The sequence below is a fragment of the Corvus moneduloides genome, chromosome 8 (assembly GCF_009650955.1).
Source record: "Corvus moneduloides isolate bCorMon1 chromosome 8, bCorMon1.pri, whole genome shotgun sequence".
Classification (NCBI taxonomy): Eukaryota; Metazoa; Chordata; class Aves; order Passeriformes; family Corvidae; genus Corvus; species Corvus moneduloides.
The window spans coordinates 4,356,504-4,384,161 of NC_045483.1; the positions used below are offsets into that span (position 1 = coordinate 4,356,504).

At 44.8% G+C, this 27,658-nt stretch overlaps 2 protein-coding genes across 2 annotated transcripts in view; both read right to left on the minus strand.

Annotated features, from left to right (window-relative positions):
• Positions 1-6,250, minus strand: part of LOC116447388 (deleted in malignant brain tumors 1 protein-like) — a 34,172-nt gene extending 27,922 nt beyond the window's left edge. Inside the window, 4 exon segments of the mRNA XM_032116522.1 lie at positions 1,968-2,109; positions 3,266-3,480; positions 4,189-4,313; positions 5,918-6,250. Coding sequence (XP_031972413.1) covers positions 1,968-2,109; positions 3,266-3,480; positions 4,189-4,313; positions 5,918-6,250 — 815 coding nt within the window.
• A 16,655-nt stretch (positions 6,251-22,905) lies between these two features.
• The window catches only part of HTRA1 (HtrA serine peptidase 1), a 31,651-nt gene continuing 26,898 nt past the window's right edge, over positions 22,906-27,658 (minus strand). Inside the window, exons 7-9 of the mRNA XM_032116197.1 lie at positions 27,529-27,586; positions 26,034-26,129; positions 22,906-23,611 (exon numbers count right to left, since the gene is read on the minus strand). Coding sequence (XP_031972088.1) covers positions 23,443-23,611; positions 26,034-26,129; positions 27,529-27,586 — 323 coding nt within the window. The 3' untranslated portion in view covers positions 22,906-23,442. The remainder of the gene's footprint in view (positions 23,612-26,033; positions 26,130-27,528; positions 27,587-27,658) is intronic.

Consider the following 27,658-nt stretch of genomic DNA (forward strand, 5'->3'; position numbering starts at 1 on the left):
GAATTAAATGCAACCTGTACAACGTTAAGTACGTGAAGGTTCAGGTCCAGCATATTATTGAAGCTGAAATCTGGCTACGACATTATTAGTCATATTTAGTGAAAGTTTTGAGACCTTTTAAACCATCACACTCAGCCTTGGACCTTGAAAATGACAAGTATTTGTATCCTTCCACAGCTTACTCCTTTGGAAGTTGATAACAGGCTGTAAGAGAATGCTCTGGCAGCAGGGGCAGGAAATGCAAGTGCTAATAAAGCTTGTCCTTCAGGAGAGAGGGAGACAACCCGTAATCCCCAGGACACTTCTAGTCCCTGAAAATCCCAGGTAGGTTTCAATTTGTGCTGCTTTTCAAAGCAACTTCTTCTGTTTGAATTTTTATATCCTCCCATAATTTGCCCATTTTGTTGAAACATTCAGTCCTACCTCTCTGACAGTGCCACAGCCAGTGTATGGAACGTGGAATGTCACATACTCTGATGTAATGTTGGGTGTGCAAAAGGGGTCGTTCAGGGTGAGATTCCAAGCAGAGTAACCGTGGGACTGAAGGAAGGATCTGCTCACAACTACGTGCATGTAGTCTGGCAAACACTGCAGTGCTAGTGGATGGCAAAGAAAGTATGTTACAACTCAGTGAAGTGACCAAAAGAGGTTGTAAGTAATGGATTCAACAAACAATGTCTTTTGCAGAAGCAGCTGATGTGGCAGAAGGAGATCAGAATCCAAACCAGGGACTCGAATCTCCATGAAAACGCTACAGATCGAATTTAAAACAACGTTAACAAGATTAACAAACACTGAATTGGAAAATAGCTGAAAAGCATGTTTCTGCTTTAAAGATGAACTTACTGGTGTTGCCATCTGCTGGAGTGGAATGATAGTTGGCCTGAAAGCCTCTGTATGTGTATCGAGAGTTACTGTGAAAGCGGACGCTCAGCAGGTTTGAGGATGATGTGTACGTGTGGTAATAACCAGAGCAAATCTTCCCAAGGAGAGGAGAGGTGTGGAGGGGCCCATCATAGATTTCCACGTAGTCAGAGAGGCATCTGCCACCTTCCATCCTGGGAAACAAACATAACTATTTATTTAAATGCTTCATTTTTATGTTCTTTGGTTTTTGTTTGCTTGTTGGTTTGGTTCGGTTTGTTGCTCAGATTAACTCTTTATAGCAGAAGAATACGTTTGATTGATATGACTGTCAAATCTTTGGAACAGAAACTACAGCCTCCAATTTCTGTCTCAGTAGATGCCAGCCACGTTTTTGACTAAATAAGCAAAAGTGAACATATTTTTCCTCTCCAGACATACTAAAAACTTTGAAAAAGATCCTTGAGATCAAGTAGACTTTTGCTTAATAAGTCCAGGTTGTCAGTCCCACACATTCATCTTCCCAAGTAATAAATTCTTACTTACTGAATATCTGCAAATACAAGTATTACACGGAAGTTGTTCTTTACTTGTATTTCCCACACACAGTTGGCATTGTTTGGATAATTTCCGGGGTAAAATGGACTCTGTAAGGTACCAGAAGAAGAGGAAAGCAAGCCACCACAAGAATAATCTTCTGCAGAGAAAAATTCAAGAAGAAAAACATATGTATGCACCTTTAGGGTTGCTCTTGGAGTATGTCTGTGTGAAGTTTATGTCTAAATGTAGTGACTTCTATCAGCTTCAGAGGTCTCTCTGTTAGGTTCATATACATCTGGATGCAGATTAGAAGATGCTAAGCACACTGAATAGATTTTATAATGCTGATGTGCAGTGCCTGCACTAGCAGGACACAAATATTTGCCACAGAACTGCACAGTTTTTGAGGCTGGAATTCTGGAGATCAGTTGTTCCTTGAAAGAGGAACCTCTAATTGCTAATGACCAGAGGGAGGAGGAAAAAAAATCAAATAGTTTTGTTTCAAAATAAGAATGCTGATAAATATCCAATTCATAACCTTGAAGAACTTACTCCAAACCTACCTGAGGCTGATGACAGGGTGGTCCTCCAGTTGTAAGTACTGGGAGCTGTAGGGAGAGAGCAGCAGGTGAACACTCAGCATTTTGCCTAAAAGAAGCTGCCCTCTGGGAGTCACCCCTCCCCAGACGGGCTCCTGGAGGGACACTGAAACACAAGACCCACAGTCACTACCTGGACACACGGCAGGTCCCTGTGCGGCTGCACCTCCCAGCCTTCCCCCTTCACCCACCAGCCCAGGGTGCAGCTTGTGTTCTGCATGTGCAAGAGCTGCCATCAGCAGGGCCTTGGTCACCTTTATTCACTGTCAGCAGGCTGGGACAGGGTGGACCCTCAGCATGTTTGCTGGTGACACCAGACTGGGAGGAGGGGACGGTCAAGTGGATGGTCCTGCTGCCATCCAGAGAGACCCTGGCACTGCAGACAGAGAGCAGCAGCCAGCCTCGCACCTCCTCAGTTCCTCAGCTACCAAAAGGAGCTCACTGCACTCTGGCTGAGAACGTCAGCTCTCTTTATTTTGGGAAAACAAGAAGTAGCCTTTGACCTCTGCAGCAATGAGTGTTCCAGGGCTGAGCAACTCCTCTGCCTACAGCATAGGCCAGGAAAATTGATGATAGCTCAGTGGGAGGATGGGGGGAGGTGGGGAGAGCCCCATTCCTGTCCATCAGGCAAAGAAACTGTCTGGCAGCATCTTCATGGCCATCCTATTGATGCCATTAAGATTTTTTGCCTTTTCTTTTATACCCCTGTTATACCTTTTTACAACTTCTGTATTCCCAGTGCTTTTTGCCTACATTCTTGGACTTGTTTGTCAAGCTGAGAGACAAAACATTTTAGAAGCTTCATAGCTAGGGATCAGTGTGCCCCAGACCCCAAGGTCCTCTCCAGAACACATTCTGTAAACTAAGATAGAACCATCCAGGAGAAGGTTCCTTGGGGAGGGAGGATCACTTGAGCCTCTCATTGGGGAATCTTTGATAGATATGCTAATTAGTAAAACCTACAATGTTATACCAGATCTTTTGGGATATATTCAGCGGGGGGCATTTCAATGCATATGACCTGGACGTGGTGCACCTAAGGATCCTTAAAATAAATACCAAGGTAAAATCCCTTTTCCCCTTCTTGATTTTAAGACCAGGAAAAGGCATCACTATCCTGAAGAACGCCCTTGAGCCAGGATGCCTCTCACTGGGGTCAGAGGGTCTGGCTGTCCATAGGGTGTTGGGAGCCACCAGAAGCTCTTTGTGATTGAGTTTGAGCTTCTGCCCTGGCAAAGAGTAAAGGACAGCTCTGGTCTTACCCATGGTGGTCTTGAAGGCAAGGAATGATGAGTAGTAGGCATGGAAGCCCCTCCTGGTAACGCTGCCATCACTGCGAAACAGGACAGTGAGCCGGGGCCCGGATGAGTTGAAGACACGATGGTCATTGCTGCAAACAAGCCCGAGGCGCTGGCTCTGGGGGGACCCTCCGTCGTACACCTCGATGGCATCGTAGGAGCAGGTGCTGCTTTCCAGCCTGCAGGGAGAGGAAGATCAGCCTGCACCACAGGCTGCACAAGCTGCAGGCCCAGCAACCTGGCCCCATTCCCACCTCGCCCCAGTGCTTGGGCAGAGGCTGCCAAGGCCCCACAATGGGGCCTGTGGGAAACAGAAGAGTAAAAAATCCTGCAACCAATGCTGTGTTTGATTTACAGCCCTGGAAAAGACTAGATCTGGCTTAATTGGCAGAGATTTAGAAACCTTAAGCAAGAGGATCACAAGCCTGTGTTCCTATAGTTATAGGTAAACAGGTGTTTTCGGTGAAGGGTTTTAAATATCATAATGTGACTTTATATAGTTTAAGTTAAGAATTTAGATGTTATAATAGAAGTCTCTGTGTGGAAGCGAGGTGACAAGCTGTTGGTTAAGACACAACTGCACTGCAGTGAAAAGCAGCACAGGTGATAGGTCATGAATCCAAAACAAAGTGTCATTTTAAGTACCTATTGGATTAGAAAGTTATAAACTACCATGTAACTCTAAATCTTGTGACTCGTCGCCATTATTCGGAGGTGTGGTTAATCTTTCGCTTTGAGACTGATGAGTTTTGTTATTTTAAGCAATAAATCCAATTAGTCTCATAGTACCATCTCTTGTAATTAATTAATCCGACGAGTGGAGCACACTCTTTCAACAGGGGATGAAGCCACCCCCAAGCCCACAGCCAGCACCCAGCCAGACTCACTGCACATCTGTAAACTGGAGCTGGATTCTGCGAGCCGGGTCCCACAGCTGGATGCGCCACACGCAGTAGGCGTTGTTGGGGTAGGAGTTGGGGTATCCTGGGCTCTGGATGGAGCCGGACAATTCCTGAAGTAAGCCCCCACAGGAGGGGGTCCCTGAGGAAAAGAGGAGAGCCCAGGCGCGGGCAGAGAGCTCTTATCCCATCGCCAGGATCTGTCAGAAAGGGCATGGCCCCACCAAGGAGGCTCTGCCACAGCCCCACAGAGACCCTCCCCCCGAGGCACCCCAAAACATCACCCCTGCATTCCCCCAGCCCAGGGCACGGGTCGTGCTCAGCTCGTACAGTAACCCGAATCCATGGGGTTGGCTGTCCAGTGGGACACTGGGGGAAGGAGATAACCAAACTCTGTAACTCTTCTGGACCTAAATGTGGTCAGTGACAGGGGAAGTTGAGCTGGAGGTACCTGGTGCTGCAGGGTGAAATCAGCAGGGTTGATTCCCAGCATTTTTCCTAAGGGAAACAACCTGCTGGGGGTCAACCCTCTCCAAAAGCCAGGCTCTTTCCAGTGGTGCTCAGTAAGGGCACAAGAGACCATGGGCACAAACTCACAAACTGAAACACAGGAGGTTCCCTCTGAACATCAGGAGACACTTTTTCGCTGCAAGGGTGATAAGCACAGACATAGGTTGCCCAGAGAGGTGGCAAATAGCCAAGAGCCCTCTGGATATGGTCTTGGAAAGCCAGCTCTAGCTGATCCTGCTTTTAGCCAGGGGGTAGGACCAGATGTACTCCAGATATCCCTTCCAAACTCATCATCCTGTAATTCTATGATGCGTAACTGAGGGCAGAAGCTAGTCCAACCCCATAGGCCCTCTGGACACACCTGCAGTCCATGATGTGGGGAACGTAAAACTGGAGACAGCTGATGCTGCAGAGAGAGAGCAGCAAGTGAGCAAGCGGTGTTTTGCCTAAGAGGATCATCCTGCTGGGAGTCCCCCCTCTCCAATGGGAACCCCACTGGACCCCAATGAAACCCAAAGCCCACAGTCAGCACTGTAATGTGGCAGGACTGAGATGGCTGCAGTGCCAAGTGCCCCAGCACTTGCTCAAGGGCATTCCCACTGCAGCACCATGAAGACCAGTGCCAAACCTCTCCCACAGAAGACGTCGGCTGCTCAGTCCCAAAGGATCCCAAGCAAACCTGAAAGTTAGGGACATTACCCAGGATCTGTAAGTGCAGCCTACATAGAGCACCCCAGAGGCAGAAAACCCCATGGAAAATTGTATATAAACAGAAATCTCTGGTTACCTGCTGTTGGAGTCACTGTTATTCCTGAGTCTGGAAGGAGAAAACCAGAGGGTGTGAGGCAGTTGGACTGCTTGGCTCCCCTTGGAGCACGTACTTTAATTTCATGGAAAGTTATGGAGGGACCCACAGGGAGGACAGCCTGACTAAAAACCATCCCTCTCCTCACACCCTGCTCTGCGCAGGAGTGTTGTCCAAACCCCAGATTTCCCAGGCAAACATGAGATTGATGCTCCCTCTGAAATGCCACCCCCTGCATCAGGGACATGGACCCACGACCTGCTGCTGCCCCGCCGAGCACGGAGCAAGGGCTGGACACAGCCCACCTCGCACCAACACCGGATGGGTTTTCTTCAGGAAAATGCCAGCAAAACACAGACACCCACCTGAGCATATGACAGAAGCATCACCGTGGTGACAGACCTGGTACTGGTAGTGGTAGGGGCACTGCCACAAGTAGTTCTCGTAGCCTGCACAGTTCACCTCGGTGATCGCGTACAGGTACGAGCTGCTCGAGGTGAAGGAGTTCGTGGCTGCGAGGGGGGAGCCACAGCCCAGCTGCCTGCACACCACCTCGGCATCCTGCATGTCCCACAGGTACCCACACACCTTCTCCCACGCTCCGAAGTAGTAGATCTCCACATTGCCTGCACACCAGTTGGGCCCACCGCTCAGCCTCAGCTGCAGCTCTTTGAGAGACACAAACCCCTTGGTCAGGCCAGCAGTGCTCTGGGTCCGGGCAATGACATCCCACATCCTCTCTAGGCATGGCTGCATCCACCTGCAGCACAGCCTAGGGCTGGCAGCCCCTTCTCAGGCTCCCACACCATGGGATGGAGAGGTTGGGGTAGCAGGGGCAGGCACATCCCGTCCCCGTGCCCAAGCCATGACTAGAACCCTGGCAGACAGACTCACCATCAGCTATGATTGGAACTGTGGAGAAGAAGAAGCAGGAAAAAAAACAGAGAGAGCAAGAGAATTAGGATAAATTCTTTGGGAGCTGTCAGTGCTCTCTACCCTTTCCCCAGTGAGTCAAGCTCCCAGTGGAGGGCACAGGTGACAGAAGATCTTTTTCTTTCTAGCAAGGAGACTGGTTGCTGGAGGGCAGAGCCATCCCCAAATTCCTGCCTCCCAGATAATTTACTTCTCATGTACATCCCTGGCCCCACCCTAAGGAAAACATGAGCTTTTAAATTATACTAATTTGTTCCCAAGAATAAATACTACAACAAAACCATATTATATAATGTAATAATCTGATCTATTCTACTTACAAGTTGTGGGGTAAGTCGTTGCTGGGAGACTTGTTGTTTCTAGAGAAGAAAAAAATGTGATAGCATATGTGAAGGTCAACAAAGCAAATTTAACATGAAACTTCCTCAAACCCTGTTTCAGTCTCCAGCAACTTGTAGCCAACAAACTTCAGATCCAGCACATTTCTGTGTATTTTAGTAAATGTCAGCAGTTTTTTCTTCCATTAACCATCAAAACTCTTTGTGAACCCACTAAAAACTGCAACTGGCCCAGGGAGTGCCAAGTGCCCTTGAAGTGAGACCTGTTTTCTCAGGTTACCAAGCCCCCTGAGCTGCAAGACAGGGACGGGGAGCAGAATGAAGCCTCAGTAGCCCAATGGGAAGCAGTCAGTGACCTGCTACACTACTTAGATATTCACAAATCTGTGGGGCTGGATGGGATTCAGTCAAGGGAGCTGGTGGGGCCCCAAGAAAAGGCTGGGGGGGACCTTATTGCTCCCTACAGCTACTCTGAAAGGAGGTTGTGGCCAGGTGGGTGACCCTCCTCCCAAGTAACAAGTGATAGGACATAGCCTCAAGTCCGACTGGAGATAAGGGGAAATTCCTTCCTGGAAAGAATAGGCTGCCCAGGGCACTGGTGGAGTCACCATCCCTGAAGGGATTTAAAAGACATATAAATGTGTCACATGTAGACATGTGAACGTGTGGGACTACTGGGTTAATGGTTGAACTCCATGATCTTAAAAGTCTTTTCCAGCTGGAACAATTGTTTGATTCTATCTGTTGGTTTCACCTGACCTGATCAGGAGTTGATGGTTCTACTGCTGATATGAGAATAGGCTGCAAAAAACTGCCTCTTTCTCCCTTTCTCCAAACCAAGAACAATGAAAACCTCGACAGAAATGAAGATGATATAAAGTATCTGGGAGGTGATCAGAGCAAGGCCAGGGACAAGGGAGGCTGCACATCTCATTATTTTCATTAGGCACAGCTGCAGGCAAAAAGGTGGTCTCCAAAAGCTCCCCGTCCCAGGTTCTGCTCACATTCCCTCCTCATCTAAGCTACCTCTCCTTCCCTTCCACTTCCAACACCACTGCTTCTATCACTACCACGCTGCTAACCGCAGCTGATGTCAGTAACTGGCTCAAAGAAGGGTTTTCCCTGCTAGGGCTGATGGAAAGCCTCCAGGTGGCACTAAGAGATCAAAGGTGTCCCTCAGGACAGGGCTCTGGCACACGGAGAAAGGTGATCTCTTTCCCGGTGTTTTTGTGATCAGGAGACAGCACCAAAGCTATAACCAGAATTAATAACGGCATTTCATGAGAGTCCTGCTCTGTCCCTGTGTAGGTCACTGGAAAGCAATCTACAAACCTGTATTCAGCCAAAATTTGTCTGTTCAAACTGTGGACAACTTTGCTCTGGGCTTTCAGAGATACTCAGAAGCTGCTGCATTTATACAGCCTCCACTTTTAACATGGCTTTATTATCCCAAGGTTTTAACCCAAGCAGCGATTTAATTAAGCTCCTCATTGCAGTGATGACTCTCATTCTTTCTGTGAGAGGAGTAACAAATATTCAATTATATGCTGTGTTTCAAGTGGATGCATTGCTGCCATATGAATTCTATATGGGCGCATTCAGCATTCGGGAGCCCAGTCTGAAGGACACTGACCATACTGGTAGGTTGGCTACCACTGGACTAGAAGAGTTTTCAAATGCAAGCATCAGCCTGGAGAGAATATTTAGCAAAGCCAACTCTATGAATGATGTACATTTTTATATAACTTTAAAATTACCTGTTGCTAGAGGAATTCTTGTTGCAGAATCTGCTGTTATCCAAGCTGCAGCCAGTGTCAACACAAACAAAAACAATGACAAAAAAAAAAAGTTGAAGGAATATTACATGAATTAAGTAATGAGGATGGGAAGTTTGCATGCACAGAATCCCCTGGTGGAACTGGCCAAGGGATGTCTGCTGATTTACAAGGGTGGATTAACTCCAGCTGCTGTTGGGGATAGAAATCCTGCTCTGTAGACAGCCTGAGAGGTGGGAATACACCCTCACTAATAACATGTTTGATAAGACCTGTAACACTGGCTCTCAAACTCACAGCCCATGTATTTGAAGGGATCCTAACAGGGATGTGTGTCATTTATTCAGGTATTAGGAAACTTTCCAACATATCCCACCACGCTGCTCCTCACACATGCAAGGCTCTAAATCTAAATTAGCTGGATGGTAATGAAAGGGGTAAACAGTAACTCAGTATTTTCCAGCTGAACATCAACATCCCAGCTTAGTTTCCAGTATCACTAATTGCACCTCAAATATTTATGGAGAGAGCAGGTGATGAGGGCATTAAAAACCTGAGCTGGAAACAGCCCTGAATGTTATTCCTTTCTGCTGTGTGTGAGGGGGTTTGTGGGAGCATGGAAAGGGAAAGCAGAGTTTTGCTTTTGGTTCATTAGCTCAAGTCAAGTCCACTCCAGAACTTTACACCTGAAAGAGAAAGGGGTGGAAAGACAGCAGCTGTGGCAACACCTTTGGTCTTTTTCCATCCTTGCATAGGGGATGCAACAGCACCTGCTTAAAAAGAAAGGTCTTGCCTCTCCCAGCACCAGGCTGACACCCTGCTCAGTCAGGGAAGCCTCACCTGGAGAAGGGGGAAGGTGCTTTTTGAACACAAAAAGCCTATTTCACCCTGTTTGAAGCATCCCCCCTCCCATCAGACCCACCAATATTTGTATTGGATGGAATTTGGACTGTATTTGTAAGGGATGAAAGTGACTAGGCAGATCACGGACTCTGCAACCAAATCAAATTACACTAGGCAATTAGCCCACAGGAAATTAGAATAATAAAAAAATAGAGCAATTTCTATTATAGTCTAATAATTATAATAATAATAGGAAGAGGGATATGTGCCATAGTTGTTTTATCTAGGGCACTCTGTTGTTAAACACAAAAGTGTTAGATGTATAAATGTACCTAATCAGATATAAACCCCATGGTTCAAGTACACCTCACCCTCTTTAAAATAAACATATAATTAGTCCAGAAAACACTTATTAGTCTTTAAATCCATTACCCCGATATAAAGGATTGGAAAATGTTATCATTGGCTTTGCAGTATAATAATTTTAATTTCGTTTACTAGGCTCTTTACGAAAAATGACGGGAAAAAATTAAATTCATTAAGCAGTTTTGATAACATTGATTTGCTCAGCTCATAGGTTTGACCTGCTTATGGTTTTCAAAAGAGCTGAGCCATGCTGGTAAATCCTCTTTTATCCATTAAATCTCAACATTAGCCCAAGGTGAAATACATCTACAAAGGTGATCAGAAATGAGGCTCTTTACCTGCATCCACCTGGATGTGAAGACTTATCATCACCACCCAAGACAAGATCCTGGTGGCAGCCATCTCCTTGGAGCTCCTGATGCAGGAGAACACCAGAATTTATAGGCAGACATGCCAAAGGGTGCAGCTCAGCAGCCCAATCTGTCTTTTCTGTAGCTCAATACCACGTTCCCCACTGCTCTCACTTCTCTGATTTCCATGGCCACGTGTTTGTTTTGCTAACCAACATTTACAGCTTCCTCGTTCTACAAGAAGACAACACCTGGCTTTGATCCAGGGAAAGCAGAGATCAAAAGTGGTTGCAGTAGCTCCCATTTTTCCATCTCATCCCTCTTTGGCTGTGGAGTTCTGTTGCTGTCACTTAAGTAATTTGTCCCTTTCTTGGGCTTGAGCTGTATCTGAGCCAAAGTAGCTTTTTAGACTGGTGCAAAATGTGCCTTTCTTTTGCAAAATGTGACTGGACGTGTGGAAGGGTAGGACTACAGTGGGAAACAAACCAAGGGCTTATGGAAACCCTTTGTCTTCTGTCCTAATATACGTCACAAAAACGTGCAGTAAAAGTGAGTACATTCATCTTTTTCTGTTCTCCCCCTGTTCATCCCTTGGTGTGCTCCCTCCCCACCAGGGCAGCAAGATTCAGGATGTTTAAGCTCTGCAAGTTCATCAAAAGTAATCTTTTGGCTTTTGACACAAACTCAAGCCAAGCTTCTGTGGTCATACACTGATCATTTTTAAACTGCACAAAACCTTCCCGGAGAACAAGGGTTCTAAGTTTGGATGTAGGGGCAAGTATAGAAAATGAGGGAAAATTCATCCCAAATTCTCTATTTTTGGGGCTCTTAAAAACTTTACAATCTCTTGACACAGTTGTCCCCCTGGGATTTACGACATATTTCAGCTAATAGATAAATAATGGCATCCAATGGAACTTACAATGGATTTTTATGGAGAGAAATTATCTCAGGTCATGATGAAGTTTCAGTGGATCCCAGTTCTCATCAAAGAACCCACATTTGCACAGCAAATTTGGCAATGTTTGAACAGTATATAAAACCTCAGAATCACAGAAATATTTAGGCTGGAAGGGCCCCTGGTCCAAGCCTCCATTCAAAGCAGGGTTATCTTCAAAGTTCAATCAATCTTCAAAATGTCTCAGGGTCTTAGCTATTTAACTCAGAATTCTGCATTTTCTTTTCTAGAGAGAACGTGCAAAAACTTCCAGTAGATGGAAATTTGAAATGCTAATTGTTCCTGCTCTCAGTTTTGGATTTATTACTGATTGGCAAACATACTACTTCTCAGTAGCTCAGGAACAGGTTTCTTGTGCCTCATGAACCATGCAATGCAATAGTCCTGGACAACCAATGACCAAAGTCAACCTCACACAGCACAGGAGAGCCAGAAGAAGATCAAAAGGAGAAAGGAAGCACAAACTCCATTGTGAGAATGGGGAGGGAGAAGGGGGAATGAAAGCATTCGTTTGTTAAACATGCAAAGAGTCCGTTGACTCTCTAAACACAGGGATGCTTTTATTCTCAGGGTTTTGCAAGGCAGATGGAGGAAGTGGTCATTTGGAGGGACTGGAGGAAGTAAGGGATGTGGCTTGGTAAACACTTTGGGGCCACTGTTGCATGCCTGCAGAGATAAAAGAAAAATAAAACCAGACAATACCCACTCGAAACTCAATGACAATTGATAATATTAGAACACAGAAAGAGAACATGTGAGACAGCCCTGAGCTCAGGGTGACTGGTCTACACAGATCCCAGTGGCCATCTCCACTGCATGGCTATCCCAGTCCAGGACTGGCATTCTCTGCGTGGAGCCCAACATCTCAGTTCCTCAGATAAAAATGAAGTGAGGTGGACTGCACTTGGCTGGCTGCAAGACACCCACCCAGCCCCTCTCTCATTCCCCCTCCTCAACAGGACAGGAAGAGAAAAAAAGGTGAAGAAGTTCATGGCTGAGATAAGGACAAGGAAATCCCTTATCGCCACATGGAAAACAGATTCCGTTTACAGAAAAATAAATTGATTGCCAATTACAATAGACTTGGATAGTGAGAAACACAGAGAACTTACACAACACCTTCCCACTCCCTCTTCTGCCAGGCTCCCATTGCCATACCTTCCCCTGCCCTGAGTGGCACAGGGGGAATGTGGTCAGTCCATGGCAGTTTGTCACTGCTGCTCTGTCCTCATCCTTTTCTCATGCTCCGTTGTGGGTCCTTCCCATGGGCTGCAGTCCTTCAGCATAAACCAATGGAATATCCTCCAGGATAGTCCAGCATCAGCTCTCCATGGCCACAGCTCATTCAGGAAATGTGCTCTTGCTCCAGCACAGGGGCCCTCTGTGGTCTGTGGGGACATTCAGGTCTGGCACATGGAGCAGCTCTGCTTCCTCTGTCTCCTCTAACCTTGGTGTTTGCAGGGTTGTTCCTCATGTTTTCTCCCCCCAAATCCTCATTTCCTGCGTGGCATTTCATAGTTAAATACAGGTCAGCCATGCCCTGAGCTGGGACTGCTGCAGAGCTGGCTGGAACACACCAAAGCACCAGAGCTGCTGGCTCAGTAGTCAAGACACCAGTTGGCACCTCTTGAACCACCCCCTCCATTTAATTACATTTGCTTCATTTGCAGTGGTCACTACCCTGACATTGCAGAAAAAAATTCAAAGAGCCAGCAGCAAAACAGTGCTCTGGTACTGAATGGTTTTTTGCACAAAAATACGTTTCTTCCTACCAGGTAGGATGGCTGATGGAGTGGGGGATTTTCTTGACTCTTGGCTCATTTCACCAGAGCTGGAACTTGATGAGAATGTGTGGAAACATTAATTTCAGTTTGGATCCATACTCGCTTTAAAAGTCAACTATGCAATGAAATGCTTGTCCTTTGGATGGGAGAAAGGATGCAAGTTGTTCGCCCTTTTTTATAAATTGTTATAAGCAGTCAGCTCCCACTAACTCCTTCAAATTCAATTGATACCATAACTTCTATTTTAGCATCAGTGATGCTTCTTCCCTAAGACAGGGTATGGCAAGGGCCAGAAAGCAGGCACCAGTCACTCACCCCAAGCTGAAATAGCCTCCTTGGTACACAGCTTCCCTGCTCCCTGTCCCCTCTCCCTATCTGCTCACTTCTGTCCAAAGTTTTGTTTGCACAGGTGATACCAAAGCAAATTGTAAGGCAGGAATGGTTTGCTTGCATCAGGAAATCGAGATTTATGATTAAGCTATGTTTGCTTGAGACACGGAAGATTAAATGGTTTAATCTGACCCTGGAGACAACCTTGCTGCCTGGCTGTGGGAATACGAGTTCCCTCCTGACAGAGGCCTCCTGCCATTCCTCTGCTGCACTTGGTCCCGTTTCTCAGTGGCCATTAAGTCACAAATGTGTTCCTTAAGTACAGTGGTGCATCAGGCAAGGAGAGAAAACAGGGTCAAATGGACTTTTCCTGTAGAAGGCTCGCTGGTGCTGCTCTGTCCCTGTCCTCTCTGGCTGCTTTGCTCAGCCATACAACCCTTCCACTGATCCTCTAGAGATTCCCTCTGTACCTCTGCAAGGTTTTCTTCAGTTCTCCTGTTCTTCTCCTTCTTATACAGCTGTGGCTGTCCTCACCATGGATGTCTGAGAGCACGTGCACAGCTGGAACAGAACCAATTACAGATCTTGATTGCAAGGTACCAACAGAGAAATCTCAGCTGCAGACAAACACACAGACACCGAGTCCCCTCTGCATGGCTGTGGGGTTCTCCTCTCTTCGTTCCTCTTCTACCCTCTCTCTCTTGGCTTGCTGTTGCTTTCCCAGCCCACTCCTCTCTGCTCCATTGCTGACTCACTCATCTCCAAGAGGAATGACATTCAGATCCACACCAGCAGCTCCCAGGAGGGCAGAGAATGTTTGTCCAAACAACTCGTGCCTGGTGCGTTATGGGTGAGAGCATCCAGGTGAGAGGGTGGGGACAGATCTCTGTGAGAGCCAAGAGCTGCATAAGGAAATAATTTTATTGTTCTTATGATACTTAGGATCTATGGCATTCCTGAGAAGTGACCATACTCCAGCCAGGAGTAAAGTTGAAAAATGGGGAGAAAAAATGCTCAACACAAATTCAGGCTGAATTCAGCAAAGAATTTCATTTGACCAAAATGCTAAAGTGTAAAAAATTTCTGTTCTGGACCTGTCATAACAAGAGGTTTCAAATAAAGTCATTGGGAATTGACCCAGTCTTTTCTTTAAAGCTTGAAGAACCTGAGAGCCTGAGACACAGTTCCTTTGAGGCAGTGAAAGATTGAAGCTGAAAGATTTATTAAGCAACCAGCCCTGCAATTACTGAATTGTTCTCCCATCCTTGGAAGAGATGTTGAGCTGTTGAGTAAGTGAAGGGATGTGGAATTATTTGGGAAAAGTGCTAGGCAGATGAAAGGAAACTTGTGCCTTGCCTCCTTTTGTGTACCTGTTGGTTGTACCTCATCTGCTTCCAACACTCCTCCCTCTTCCAGACCTCCACTGACTCCAACCCATCCCAACTAAAGAACACCAACCTCTTTGAGTGCAACAGGATTTATTTACCAAATGTATACATGAGATAACAGAAATCCTTTACCTTACGGCCAGGGGGACACCATGCAGAACAGGAACTCTCTGATCCCTGTTTGCTTTCTGGTAGCAAATATCCCAATGTTTTACACACCATGTCAGAGCACAAGATATTCTTTTATAGGAACATATAGTTGCCGCTCCTTAAATCAACACACTTAGGCCTGCAGCTGGTAAAGATAAATGAAGGGTCAATGGCAACGGAAAAATAAATGAAAAATATAATTTCTGAGAATATCCTTGTCATTATGATGTCTTAATACCTAAGAGTTACCTAAAGACCTACTGCAACAGAGACATTAATGAAACCTAGAGCAGGACTGAGGCTTCCACACTTTCAAACAACCTTTAAAAGCGCAGAAAGCTGCTCCTTCCCCTGCAATTCTCTGTGCCTGGCACCACACAGGTAGAAGCACAGAGATCTCTCCCAGCCTGGCCAACAGGTAATCAAGTACTTAGGTTGGTTTTGTGGGATGAGATTGATGGATTTGGCCCCTTCTCACCTGGGGCATTTCTCAGCTGAACAGAATAGCCCTTAAGCTGGGAACCACTCGTGCTCAGAGAGAAAACAGCTTCTGCTTTCCTATTTTAAGTATCCTCATCTGGCACTCGCTGATATCTCCCACCATTTCAGACCTTTTAGGCAGCTGCTAAATGTCTGAGTCTCGATAACCAAATTTAAGTACCTCCAAGGTTTGTGGCAACTGCTGCCTGCAAGAGATATGGAAGGGCAGTTCAGCTTCCATCCATCCCGGATCTTCCTTGGATCTTGCCTTATGTTTGTTGAACAAATTTGATCTATTACCCAACAAACAGCAGAAGCTGAGAAATGCACTGCTGTGATTTGCAGGAGGAGGGTGGGTCTTAAAGATTTATTGTTTCCTGAACACAGAAAGGAAAATAATTAGAGGAATGATCCATTAAACCACAATCCCATGAAATTTCACAGAAAAGTAAAAATATTACCATAAACGTAAGGATAACCAGAAGCTCTTGACAGGTATCACAGCTTGAAAATTTGTGTTTTCTTGTAGCTAAGATCTCCAGACCCAAAGTTGGTGTTAATGCTCACAACGTGTCATGAGTTCCTTCACCCCTCAAAACGCTAAAATATTTTGGTTTGTCATTAAATAAAGTTTAACACTACTATCAAACAAATATTGACAATCTTCTTATGTAGTTTCTCTCCCACTGCATAAAGAAACAGTGCTATGTATTATTAACACATACTTTTGCCTATACAGTTTGGCCAACTTCCTAAACAATCCACCCCACCTGGTTTTGAATTTAGGACAATGGTTTCATTAATTCAGCTGGGCTGATTACTGCTAGTTATAAACTTTGCAGTTCTGCCTCCTTCTCCCAATATGACCTGTAATTGTATCAAACACTTCTGCCACCCTGACAAAATTAATAAGACCACAGCCAGACTAAAAAATGTCAAAGCCAAGAGCATTTGTATTACAAAGGAGAGAGACTAAGGTCTCTTAAGGTCATTTAAAAGACAAAGGAAAGCACAAAAATGTTCTTCATGAGGGGAACAGCTGTTTGACCAGGACAGACACAGGACTGAGTTCTGCAGTTGTATTTGAACGCAAAACTGACTTCCAACACTAAATGCCAGAAATTCAGACATTTAAGGCTAGACCCTGGGAATCTCCCACTCAGAGAGACCCAAGTGCTCACCAGAGCTGTGACTGACCAGCCACAGCCGAGTGCAGGTCCTTGCTCTGAGGGAGCAGCCACGAGCCACAGCTCCAGCCTGGCATTGATGCTCCCAATGGAGACAGCTCCAGCTACCCACTCCTGCACTGGCCTTCCACAGGAGGTTTGGGATCAGATCAAGGTTCTTTTCTCTGCCTTAGGTTTCTGTGCCATTTCCCATTCCTTGTTCTTCAGAGCCACTGTCCAGTGTCTAGAAATAATTTTCTGTGGCCATTGTTTCAAGTAAAACGATTCTATTTCTCTGCTGAAGCAGACTCTCCTGGAAGCACAATTTCCCTGCTGTGGCCAAGGTTTGGCAAGGATCTGATACAGAAACAGAAAAAGCCCTAAAGCAGATCCCAAACAGATTGCAAGACTGTGAGAATTGCAACCCCCACTTTGTAAAATACATACAGGCAGCTCATCACAACAATGAAGTGCCAGGCAAAACTTAGAGGCAAAATCCTTTCAGAAAACCCTGTTTCTTACCAACACCCAGCCCTGCCACCTTCCTCAGTGCACCAGCCATCTGTGCAGCACCCTGCTGAGCTATTTCAATGCAACCTGAAACAACAAGGCACTTTCTCCATGTTCCCATCCAAGATCTCCCACAGAATGGCTCAAAGAACAGAAAAGGGAAAGAACTCCTATCATAATATGATGTGTTTTTATAAATACAAGGCTGTCTGACTCCTGTAAGCTCAGCACTGACTGTCCATCTTGTTGGCTTTCTGAGCAGTGCCCACTTCCATAGGAGAACATAAATACATTTATCTTGGACATGGGCTCACCTTAGAAATCTTGTATTAACCCTTCTGAGTCCTTGTTGCCCAGGAGAAATGCAGGCAAAGAGAACAGGCTTGAGGAAATGAATTGCCATAGATCAGATTTTAATGTGGGCATCCTGTAATCCAGAAGCTAACCTCTTCTGAAAGACTGCATTTTTGTTCAAAATATTAATAATTTTGTTAAGTGCATATGTTTGGTAGGTTGCCATAATTTTTCTCCTGTAATGAGGGCAAGTTTCAGGCTTTAGTAATAACAGCACGGTTAATATAATTTAATTTGTGGATGTCATTTTGGATCAAGGGGTTTGCAAAGGCAATTACCATATTTGAATGTAATGATTAATGGTTGATTCTAAATATCAGGATTTACAAAGACATAAAATAAGTGGTTGATAGCACATTATAGTCATATTAAAGTTATATTTAATTTATGTAAAGGCAACGCCTGGATATGATGACATCTGGATTGAGGTAGATGAAACAAACAACCCTTTCAATTTTAACAATAAAGCTTCTACCACTTCTGTTTAAGCAAGTCTGAAGCATTTCTGTGATAAAGTTGAGAAAGTACATGATATCTTTTTCAACCTTCAGGCCACAATTTCAAACCATCCCAGACTGAAGCCAGAGCTAAAAAATTACTATAATCCTATGTAACATCACTCCATGCTAGCTACAGATAAATGAACGGCTGTCTCTCTGAGTCTCTAGAGAGTGCAGCTTTGCTCTCTCCATATAACTGCAAGGGATGCCCTGTGGCCAGGCTGGGCACCTCAAAAAGGATCTGGACCAACTGAAAAGAGTCCAGTAATGAGGACAAGGACAGAAAATGTGACCTGAGATAGGAAGAGAACAAAATAATCACTGAGGACAATTGTCCTCTGTCTTCAGAGGTGTTGTGCCAGGAGTGGAGCTGCAGCGTGTTTGGGTAACAAAGCAAATTTCACTACGAACATCTGTGGGTTGGGATTTGCTCTTGCTGTTTCTTTTTCTCCTGGGCAGGGACAGTGTTGAGCAGAGAACTTTGGCTTTTAATTGAAAAGAAAAAGAAATATTGGTCTGTTCTTCAGGCAATAAAGCAAGTTGAGCAGAGGAAGCCCTTTGCAGGAGTGGCAAGGTTTGCAGAGTCCCTCAGCGCTTCAGGAACTCACTGCCCAAGCTGGAACTGATCCCAGCAGAGCTTTTGCACAGCCCTAGATTATCTTTGGGAGTGCTTTTTTGTTAATCAAACATAAAAACCCTTTAGCTGAGATAAATAACAGTGAAAAGATTAGATTGCAATGTAAAAACAAGATGAGTGTCATAGCTCCAGCATATCATTATCCTTTACACAGTTCTGTTTATGTAACATTTGCATGGCTGTAAACCCTCCTCTGTTACACCAATAAAATATTCATCTCCCACTAACTGCACCAGTGAAATGCAGCGTTCTTCTGCCAACTCCTCTTCAAAAGGAAGCTCTCCTTTCAGGATCCCAGCCTCCAGGTCAAATGTTGATTGAGATGTGAGGAAATGTACATTTATTCTTCTGTTAATTACAGCTGGGTTTTATTACAGGTTTGTTTTGCACCCGAGAGTGGTAGCTAGAGCACCTTTTCTGTTATATTTGCCTGTTTGTGGTTGATTTGCAGGTTTGGTGGGTTGATTTCTTTTTCTTACAAGTGCAAAGAATTTTAAAACAGTCACAGCATGCTGAAACATCCTAGTTTTCCAAATGAGACAGTCGACTCTCCTTTTTGCCAGACACAGGAACTTACCAGAGATGAGATGCAGACAAAATCTACTTTTTCCTTGCCAGAACTGCCCAGTTCCTTGGAAGATTGGAATCAACTTTTATGAGAACAGCTTTCAGCACTTCTTTCTGAACAGACACTATATTCAGACTTCCAAGGACATCTGCTTTTCCCCCTGCATCCCCCTCCTCCTGCAGGAGGTCACCCCCTCACCCCAGCCACACACACCAGCAGAAAGTGCTCCAAATCACAGTGACACATCCAGACCCTGCTTCCACAGAGGATGAAGCTGAGTTTTTAGCTTCAATTCGCCCTCTCGTGGACTTACCTGTCCACAGGTTCTTATAAATAGGTTGTCCACAGAAGCTCTGCCGTCCCTGGGAGTGTCCAAGGCCAGGCTGGACGGGGCTTGGAGCAACCTGGGATAGTGGAAGGTGTCCCTGCCCGTGGGACTAGATGGTCTTTAAGGTCCCTTCCAACTCAAGTCATTCTCTGATTCTATGAAAAGCACCCATTTTTCCTGGAGGACTGCAGCTCTAGGGTAAGGTCCAAGGGCTGCTGCTTCTCTCTCAGCTTTCATGAACTTTGAGGAAGGAGTTGTCCAGGCAGACACAGCAAATCCCACAGTCACTGCATGGACGCAGCCTAACTCACAGCTCTCTCAATCAATAACACCTCACAAATGTGTTTTCCTCTGTGGGGTGGTGATCTGCACCATTAGCTCCATTTCAGAGGGGAAAGGAAGATTACACTATGCTGCTGTTACCACAGTCCATCTCCCTCAAACAGCCACATGGCAAACTTTCTGAAGATCACTCTGGTCTCTGCAAAAACACTGCACAGAAAAGGAATGAACAGAAAAAATATTTAATTTTCTCCTCCAGCATGTTATGCAGTATTTCCAAGCTCCTAAAGTGAATTATTTACCACATTAAGTAAATTTGACTCGTATGCTTTAGCTCTGACTCATTTTTCTTCTAATCAGTTGCTAATTATTACCCACTTCCTCAGAAAGTTTATGGGGACAGATGCTGCAGTACCATGACTACTAAACAAAACCCTGAGATTGAAGGAAAACTTCCCAGCAGATGCAGATAGATTAAACTGGTGAGCTGCTCTGTAGTTTCTTTCCCCACTTTCTCTGCCCAATTAGTCAATTTACATATGCACTGGTTTTAGCAGTGGTTTTATGCAATCAGCAATCCTTACCTGATCAAGTTATTGCATATTTACAGAGGAATGGTACAAAGAGGCTGAACTGGCTGAAATCCTGGGGCCAGAGGGTCCAGCTCTGACTTCCCTGCCAGCATCTTGCACAAGAGATGGGGTTTTGGGGTTGAGGGGACCTGAAAAGGACTCACACAGTGACCTGCCATCACATACAACTGAATACTCAGTGCACTCATCATTCACTGCTCTGGATTGGTGACTTCTACCTTCATCACCTCTATTTCTCCTGAACGTTTGCAGTTTTAATCAGTATTATATAGAATCAGAACAGTTAATGCTGCAGTACTTTTCTGATATACAATAAGAACCTGCATTTAATCTGATCATGCTTTACCAAATGTCTCCCTCACCATAATTTGGAAAAATGTAGTTTTAAAAATATCCTCAACATGAATACAAAATAGTTCTAGGTAAGGAGGGGAAAAAGAAAAAAAAAAAGTCCTCTGGCAATGAAATGACAGGATTTTACTTCTTGGCATCTAAGCCACAGAAACCAGACAATTGTTAGTCATGACCATTTCTTTTATAGCTCAAGATTTTTCCCTTATGGAATAAGTGAACTTGGACTTCAAAACTACCTCCAAGAGTAGCCCCACGTAGCCATCTACTCAGCATCACACACAGCAACTCCAGTTTCCATTTCAGACATTATAAAATACTGAAAATCAAGCCAGAATGTCCAATTTCCTTGATATAACATCCAACACTTTTTAAAATTTCCAGGAAACTGATATTTATACAAACTGTGCCAAAGCTATTCAGTACAAAGTATTTTCAGTTGCACTTTGGAAAGAACTGTGTGCTGAAGCAACAAAGAATAAAAACCATTCCAGATCTATAACCCAGTAATACATCAAAAAAATACATGGTAATCAACTGTATTAAAGAAAAACTTTGCCTCCATGTCCTTGCTCATCAGTAATCTTGCTTCATAAACTTAAAAATCATTTAGAGAATACTTTGATTGTAAGAAACCAACTGAGTAGCTGCATGGTTGGATAGCAGAAAAGTAAATTCTAAACATTTTGCACGTAATATTCATGTGTTTACCGATATCCACTGCTCAGAAATTAATTATGTGTTAAGGAAAGGTAAATCAGAAAACCACTCTCCAAGTGAACGGCTGCATCTCACATCCCACTAGATGGAGCTCAGGGCTAGAATTCTGGTCAAATATTCCACTAATCCCAGTGACCCAGGTAAACCATTTACAGAATTTCATTTGCCTCTTTCCTAATGCCCACACAAAGAAAATTAATGACTTTGCATATTAAGAGACCACAACAACAAGCAATAGGAACAAATAGAATCGATCAGCTCCGCAAATTGTGCAAGCACTTGTTTTGAAGTAAAAAGGCAGATGGAAAATAACTTCTGGTTTAAACACAATTTCCTGGCTTTGGGGCTTTAGTTTAATTTTTGATAGTTGGGTTAGGTGGAGTACTAGAGAAGGCGGGTGATTTTCAAACTTATTTTTGCTGAGAGCTGTGTGTCACCACTCTGTGCTACCCAGGCCACAAATGGTCTGCAAAACAGAGCACCACTTCAGTGGGAAGCTGGAACATTAATCAACATCAGCATGATGAACTTGCAGTGCAAAGATGCTACAAAACACTTCTGCAAGATCATTCTTTGCATCTTTGGGGCCAGAAAGGATTGCAGACTACCAGGGTTTGGCACTGCAGTGTTTTGGCAGATTTTCACAGGTGTGATTTACCACAGCCATGGCACAAGTTGGTAATGAGGTGTCAAGAGTCAATATTGGACTGAAAGGCGCACTGCAACTAATTAATGTTATACACTCTGTAAATTTACAGTGATCCAAGTGAGTAAGGGCAGGCACTGGCAGTTGGGGATACAAAGGCTCCTCAAATCAGGATAAACTGGCTGAAACAGAACTGAAATACAGCTGGGAGGAGAAGGAGCACTGTCAGGAATCCAGCTCTAGTGGATTTGTTGCTGTAATTGGATGGAACACAGCCCTTTCTTTAAAAATCATAAACTGCCAGCTACCCAGCTGGAGATGTTTACTAAAACACTCTTCTTCTAAAAGAAGAACATGTTTAGGAGTGACAGTCACCAAAACTTGTCTACAGCCCTTGGATTTATTCTCTGAGATACATGTTTCAACAGAGGAAAGAAAAGGCTGCTGAGCCTATTGTTTACCCAACGAGTAATCACCTTGTAATTAAGTGTGGTTGATTGTTCTCCTTCACAGCAGGACAAACCCACTCACCACCCCCAAGCTTCAAGGGCATCCATAAACACATATATAAGGATTAATGCCTGTTAGAGGAATGCCCAATATCCTAGAGTCAAAACCAGGTCCATACACACACCAGCACTCCAGATTTGAATAAACCAGGCCTGTTTCAAAGAGTTTAAGGCCAGATCTAAATGGTTACACACATCCTAATGTCAGAACAAGAATGGTATGGGATCTGTGATCCACCATGTGGCAATGTCTACAGTGGGCAAACAGATTCCAGGCATTGGTGAAGCTGTAATTAAAACAACAAGGAAAATGAATTAACATCTGGATGGCATAAGCAAAATGACAAATTCAACCCAGCCTTGCTGAGGAGAACAGATGCACAAAAGCACAAATACAAGACACATACTGAAAAATAAGTCATGCGATTCATGATGATTAAAAGGAGACCAGCAGGACATCCTCCCAGGCAGATGTGCCACTCAAAGTAAACCACTCCACAAGGGGAAGCAAAATGAGTCACTCACAAGAAGTACTGTTGAATTCTTTTAATAACACTAGGAAAATATCATAGTATTAAAGTCCTGCATGGGATCCTCGGAAGGTTATTCGGGTTGGGATTCCTCTGTGTTTATAAACCAAACTTTGTTTCCCAAACTACTCCTTTACAATGGCATTTCCAGTTAAAACACAGCTACCCTATAAATACCTGAATGCCACAACACACACTGTGTGCGTGGGTTTTGTTTTTGTTTAAGTCTTAGCAGAAATAACGGGAAATCTACTCAACACAGGGAAGCAAATGTCGATTTGTTAAGCGGGGGATGTAAAAGCCAGTAAAGAATACATTGCGTACATAATACAGAAGGAAAAAAATTATCATCTGGAGTATTTGAAATTACACTGATTTTGCACCTTAAACCTAGTAAAGTTACTCTGTTGGCCAATACTAATCCACTGAACAAGCAGAATGTTGGTCAGAAGTCTAACGTTTCCTGTACCAGCACAGAGAGGATATAAGCAGTCCATTGCTGTTAAAAGAAAACATGAAATCCAGCTCATGTTTCTGGTTAGGGATCGATTTCTTCGGGAACTATTGTTAACATAACATCTTCGTTGCCCCTGCGCACAACCATGTGCAATGTACTGTCCTTTTTAATAATGTCACTGACATCACTGGCTGAGCTTATCGACTGTCCATTGATGCTTATAATCACATCGTTGTCCTTCAGGCCACCACTGAAAATACAAAGCAGCAATGTGTTATTATAATTGCAGTTTTATTGTTTAGAAAAAAAAAAGAAAAAAAGATTGCTGGATTATTTCTATTTCCCACCCAACAGCAGCTGTGCAGACATGGCAGGCATGAGGAAAGCAATCAGAATTTATGAAGCAGTGAAGGTTACAATAAAGTGCAGAAACCTCAGAATCTGATGGATGTACAAGTTCGATGAATCCCATATTTCACTGTCTTCAAAGGAATTCACTATTGCAAATAGCAGTTAATTCTGCAATAAAGATCCTAGGTGCTGATATCTGTCTTCTAAAATAATTGCAACAAGGCACACTCATTTTAGAGGGGAGATTTCCCAAGCTTTTGGGAGAGGCATAGAGAGGCAACCTGAGTGGCACTGTGTGCTAACACATGAGGAATTTCAGTCCCTGTTCTCCACACGCAGCTCACTGGCAGCCACTTCACATACCCTTCATGTTTTAAACTTGAGCAGAGTAACACATGTAGCTACCCAGCTTGGTCACCAAAAATCATGTGTGTCCTTCCTCTCTGGGCACTGCCCATAGCACCCAAAATCCCTTTTTCTGACCTCAAAAACTGAACCTTCCTGACTCAAAGCAAGACGGGGCAGAATCGGGGCCGCGTCTCTCCCCGAGCTGGCTGGAGCTGCTGCCAGCACCAAGAAACAGCTGGTGAGGGATGCCACAGACCACAACATCTTGCCCAGTCTTGCACAATGATCTGGCTCCCAGTTATGGAAAAATTAACCAAGACAGATCAGACATGATTCAGCCCTTCACAAGCATAATCCTTCACAAAACCACAGACCACTCATCGGCCTCTTCCACCCACAGAAGGAGCCTGACATGAGTGTCTCCTGCAAGCAGGATGCCCTTGGCCAATGTTTGCAACAAATCTGGTCGCCTACAGAAGGCATGGCTCAGAACATGTTCCTGGAGGAAGTCATTCCATGGTTTTTCATGCAGCCTCTCCGTGTGACTCAAAGCCAGGACGGGTGACTCCAGCACTGCTCCAGTGCCCCACCAGCACATCTACACAACATGTGCTGGAGAGATCAGCAGAAGAAGGAAACCCCTGGGCAGGGGGACTAGAAGTGAGGAGGACAGAGCCAACATGGGCTGCATTTTAACTGCCAGGCCAACCTTTGGATGGAGCACCTTGATTTAGGTCTGCCTTCACATTCAAAGGTTACATTGCCTCACATCTCTTCTCCCCTTCTAAAGTCCTTCACCCACTCTCTGCTGTTATCCATGCTCCTAAAATGACTTTTCTGCACCTTCAGACTGGACCTGCACACCAAGGCAGCAATTCCAGCCCCACACTGGAGCAGCCAAATCATTCCTACACATGCCTTCACATTACAGACACTCTCCAGTCTTCTGCCTGACCAGCACTGCCAACAAGAATCATCTACAAACACAGCACAGCAATAGTTCACAGAGGACACTAGACAGCTAACACTGTTTATCTTACATCCAAACTGCCAAAAAGACACCATCCAACCATCCTTGCAGTCTTCCTAAGAGGTAATGTATGCCTGCCCCAAGCAGCTTTCTGCCTACATGCCTTTGGTACCACATAAGCCTCTTCATTGCCACAAAGATTTACTCTTCTCTTAAATGATCACTAGTTTCAGAAAATGAATAAGGTTTCCCATTTCCTGCCCTTGATTACTGAGCGGTTTCCTATCAAGCAAACCCCTAGAGGAAAGTGTCTCCAGCAAAAGCCAGCCAGACCAGTGCCAGTGACCACAGCCCAGCTGCCAGGCTTCAGCCAGACATGGTACCAACCAGCAGGGCAGTTTCTGAGCAAATACTGAGTAATATGAATTTAAAAAATCAGTTGTCCAAACCCAAAAGCTCTTCCCAGTAATGTGACTGCTGACAGAGCTCTCACATGGAAGAGTGCCTGCTGCCAAGAGAGGATTTCAGCCCCAAGGCTTGCCAGGGGAGCTGGTGGGTTTGGCCAACACTGAGGTGGACACATCTTCCCCAAGGTGGACCCAAAGCTTCTCGCTCGCTCTCCTGCAGAGTGACCAGCAGGGCTGTGGAGAGTGTGAATAATCAAAGGTCTTTATTCAGCACTGGCATTGGTACAACAGATGCCTTGGAAGCAATTGCTGAGAAAAATGAAAAGGGAGCTTTCACACCCCCTGAATCTCTGCCCTTTGGGCCTGGAAAGCTGACAGGGCTTCCCTGCAATACCCTGATACAGTTACAGAATTGCCCATCAGGGACCAGACTAAAACCACAAACCCATTTCCAGCAGACAACATAATAGCAATCAGATGGCCGTAACTTTGTTAATTTAGCATAATGAAGAAAGCCAGTTAAGCAGAGAACAGCCTCCATCTTTACCCCCTCAAGTCAGTGGCAGTGGTTTTGAGAGAAAAGTACTTCAACCTACGCTTCAGCTGGTGTTTCTGGAATAACTTCAATAACATAGGCCCCAGAGACAACATCAGGGAAGTCTTTATGGCGATCCTTCAGCTCTCTAGCTTTGCTGAAAAATGAAGAAATAGCAAAAAAAATATTTTGTCAAGACAGGAAAAAACCCGCCCACACTTTTTTACTGAAGTCACTTAATAACCACGAGCTGAGGTGTTTTACACATTGATATGGCACTTCAGCATTCATTTTAACCCTTAGATGCATATTTCAAGAATTATTACACTTCTTGCATGCATACAGCTTTTTAAAGTTTATTTCTGGTAAGGGCAATAATTTCAGTAGAAACAGAGAGTCAGAGTTAAAACATTTCAAAACTTTACACCTAGCAGATCATAGAATCACAGAATGGTTTAGGTTGCAAGGGACCTTAAAGCCCATCCAGTCTCATTCTCTGCCATGGGCAGGGAACACCTTCCACTGTTCCAGGCTGCTCCAAGCCCATGTCAGCCTGGCCTTGGACACTTCCAGGCATCCAGGGGCAGCCACAGCTTCTCTGGGCACCCTGTGCCAGGGCCTCCCCACCCTCACAGGGAAGATTTTTTTCCTAATATCTCATCTAAACCCACACTCTGTCAGTTTGAAGCCATCCCCCCTTGTCCTGTCACTCCAGGCCCTTTGTAAATAGTCCATCTTTCTTTCAGGCTCCCTTCAGGTACTGGAAAGCCACAATTAGGTCACCCCAAAGCTTGTCTTTTCCAGGCTGAACAATCCCAATTCTCCCAGCCTTTCCTCATGGGAGAGGTGCTCAACCCCTCTGATCATCTTTGTGGCCTCCTCTGGACATGCTCCAACAGGTTCATGACCTTTTTGTGCTGGGGACCCCAGAGCTGGATGCAGAGCTCCAGCTGGGGTCTCCCCAGAGCAGATTAGAGGGACAAAATCACCTCCTTCAACCCTCAACACCTAAAAAACCCCAACCCCGTGTGTTTCAATGCTTTGTTCTACCTGTGGATCCTGCACAAGGGAAAACCTCTGGTTACTTTTACAGGACATGGCGTTACCTGCTCATGAGTCTCTTATAGTTTGAGCATGAATAAGCAAGTCCACACAAAAGCTTCATTTGACGTTAAGTGAATTGTTTAATGAAAACAATTTTATAGAAATGGAAGTACGCACGTAGCTGATGTTAAGTCATGAAAACATACAACAACATGGATATAACCCCAGGACAGTCTCAGTCACTAGCTATTCTCTTCTGAAGCATTAAGGAGAAGAAAAAGCCAGGAGTTGTTTAAGAACTAGCTCATACGAGAGTCTAGAGGAGAGTTCGACCGTGTAGCAGACGCAGAGGAGAAGGTGGCAAGAACTGGCTGCGAGCTGTCCCCAGCCCGCACAGAGAGAGACACGGTGCTGCCTCAAACCTCCCAGGCGCTTCTGCACATCACGAGCTTCATCCAAATGCATGCAGAGACCATGCTTCAGAAAGGTGAGGAGCCACCTTGCTTACTTACCTGGGAGTTAGAGACATCATTCGTATGCCAATGTATTTCTTTTTGGTTACAGCTTTTCCTACAAAAAGGAAAACAGGTCTTGATCAGTCGCTCTGACCAAAGGAGCCTCGCAGGCTGTTGGCTTTCTGGT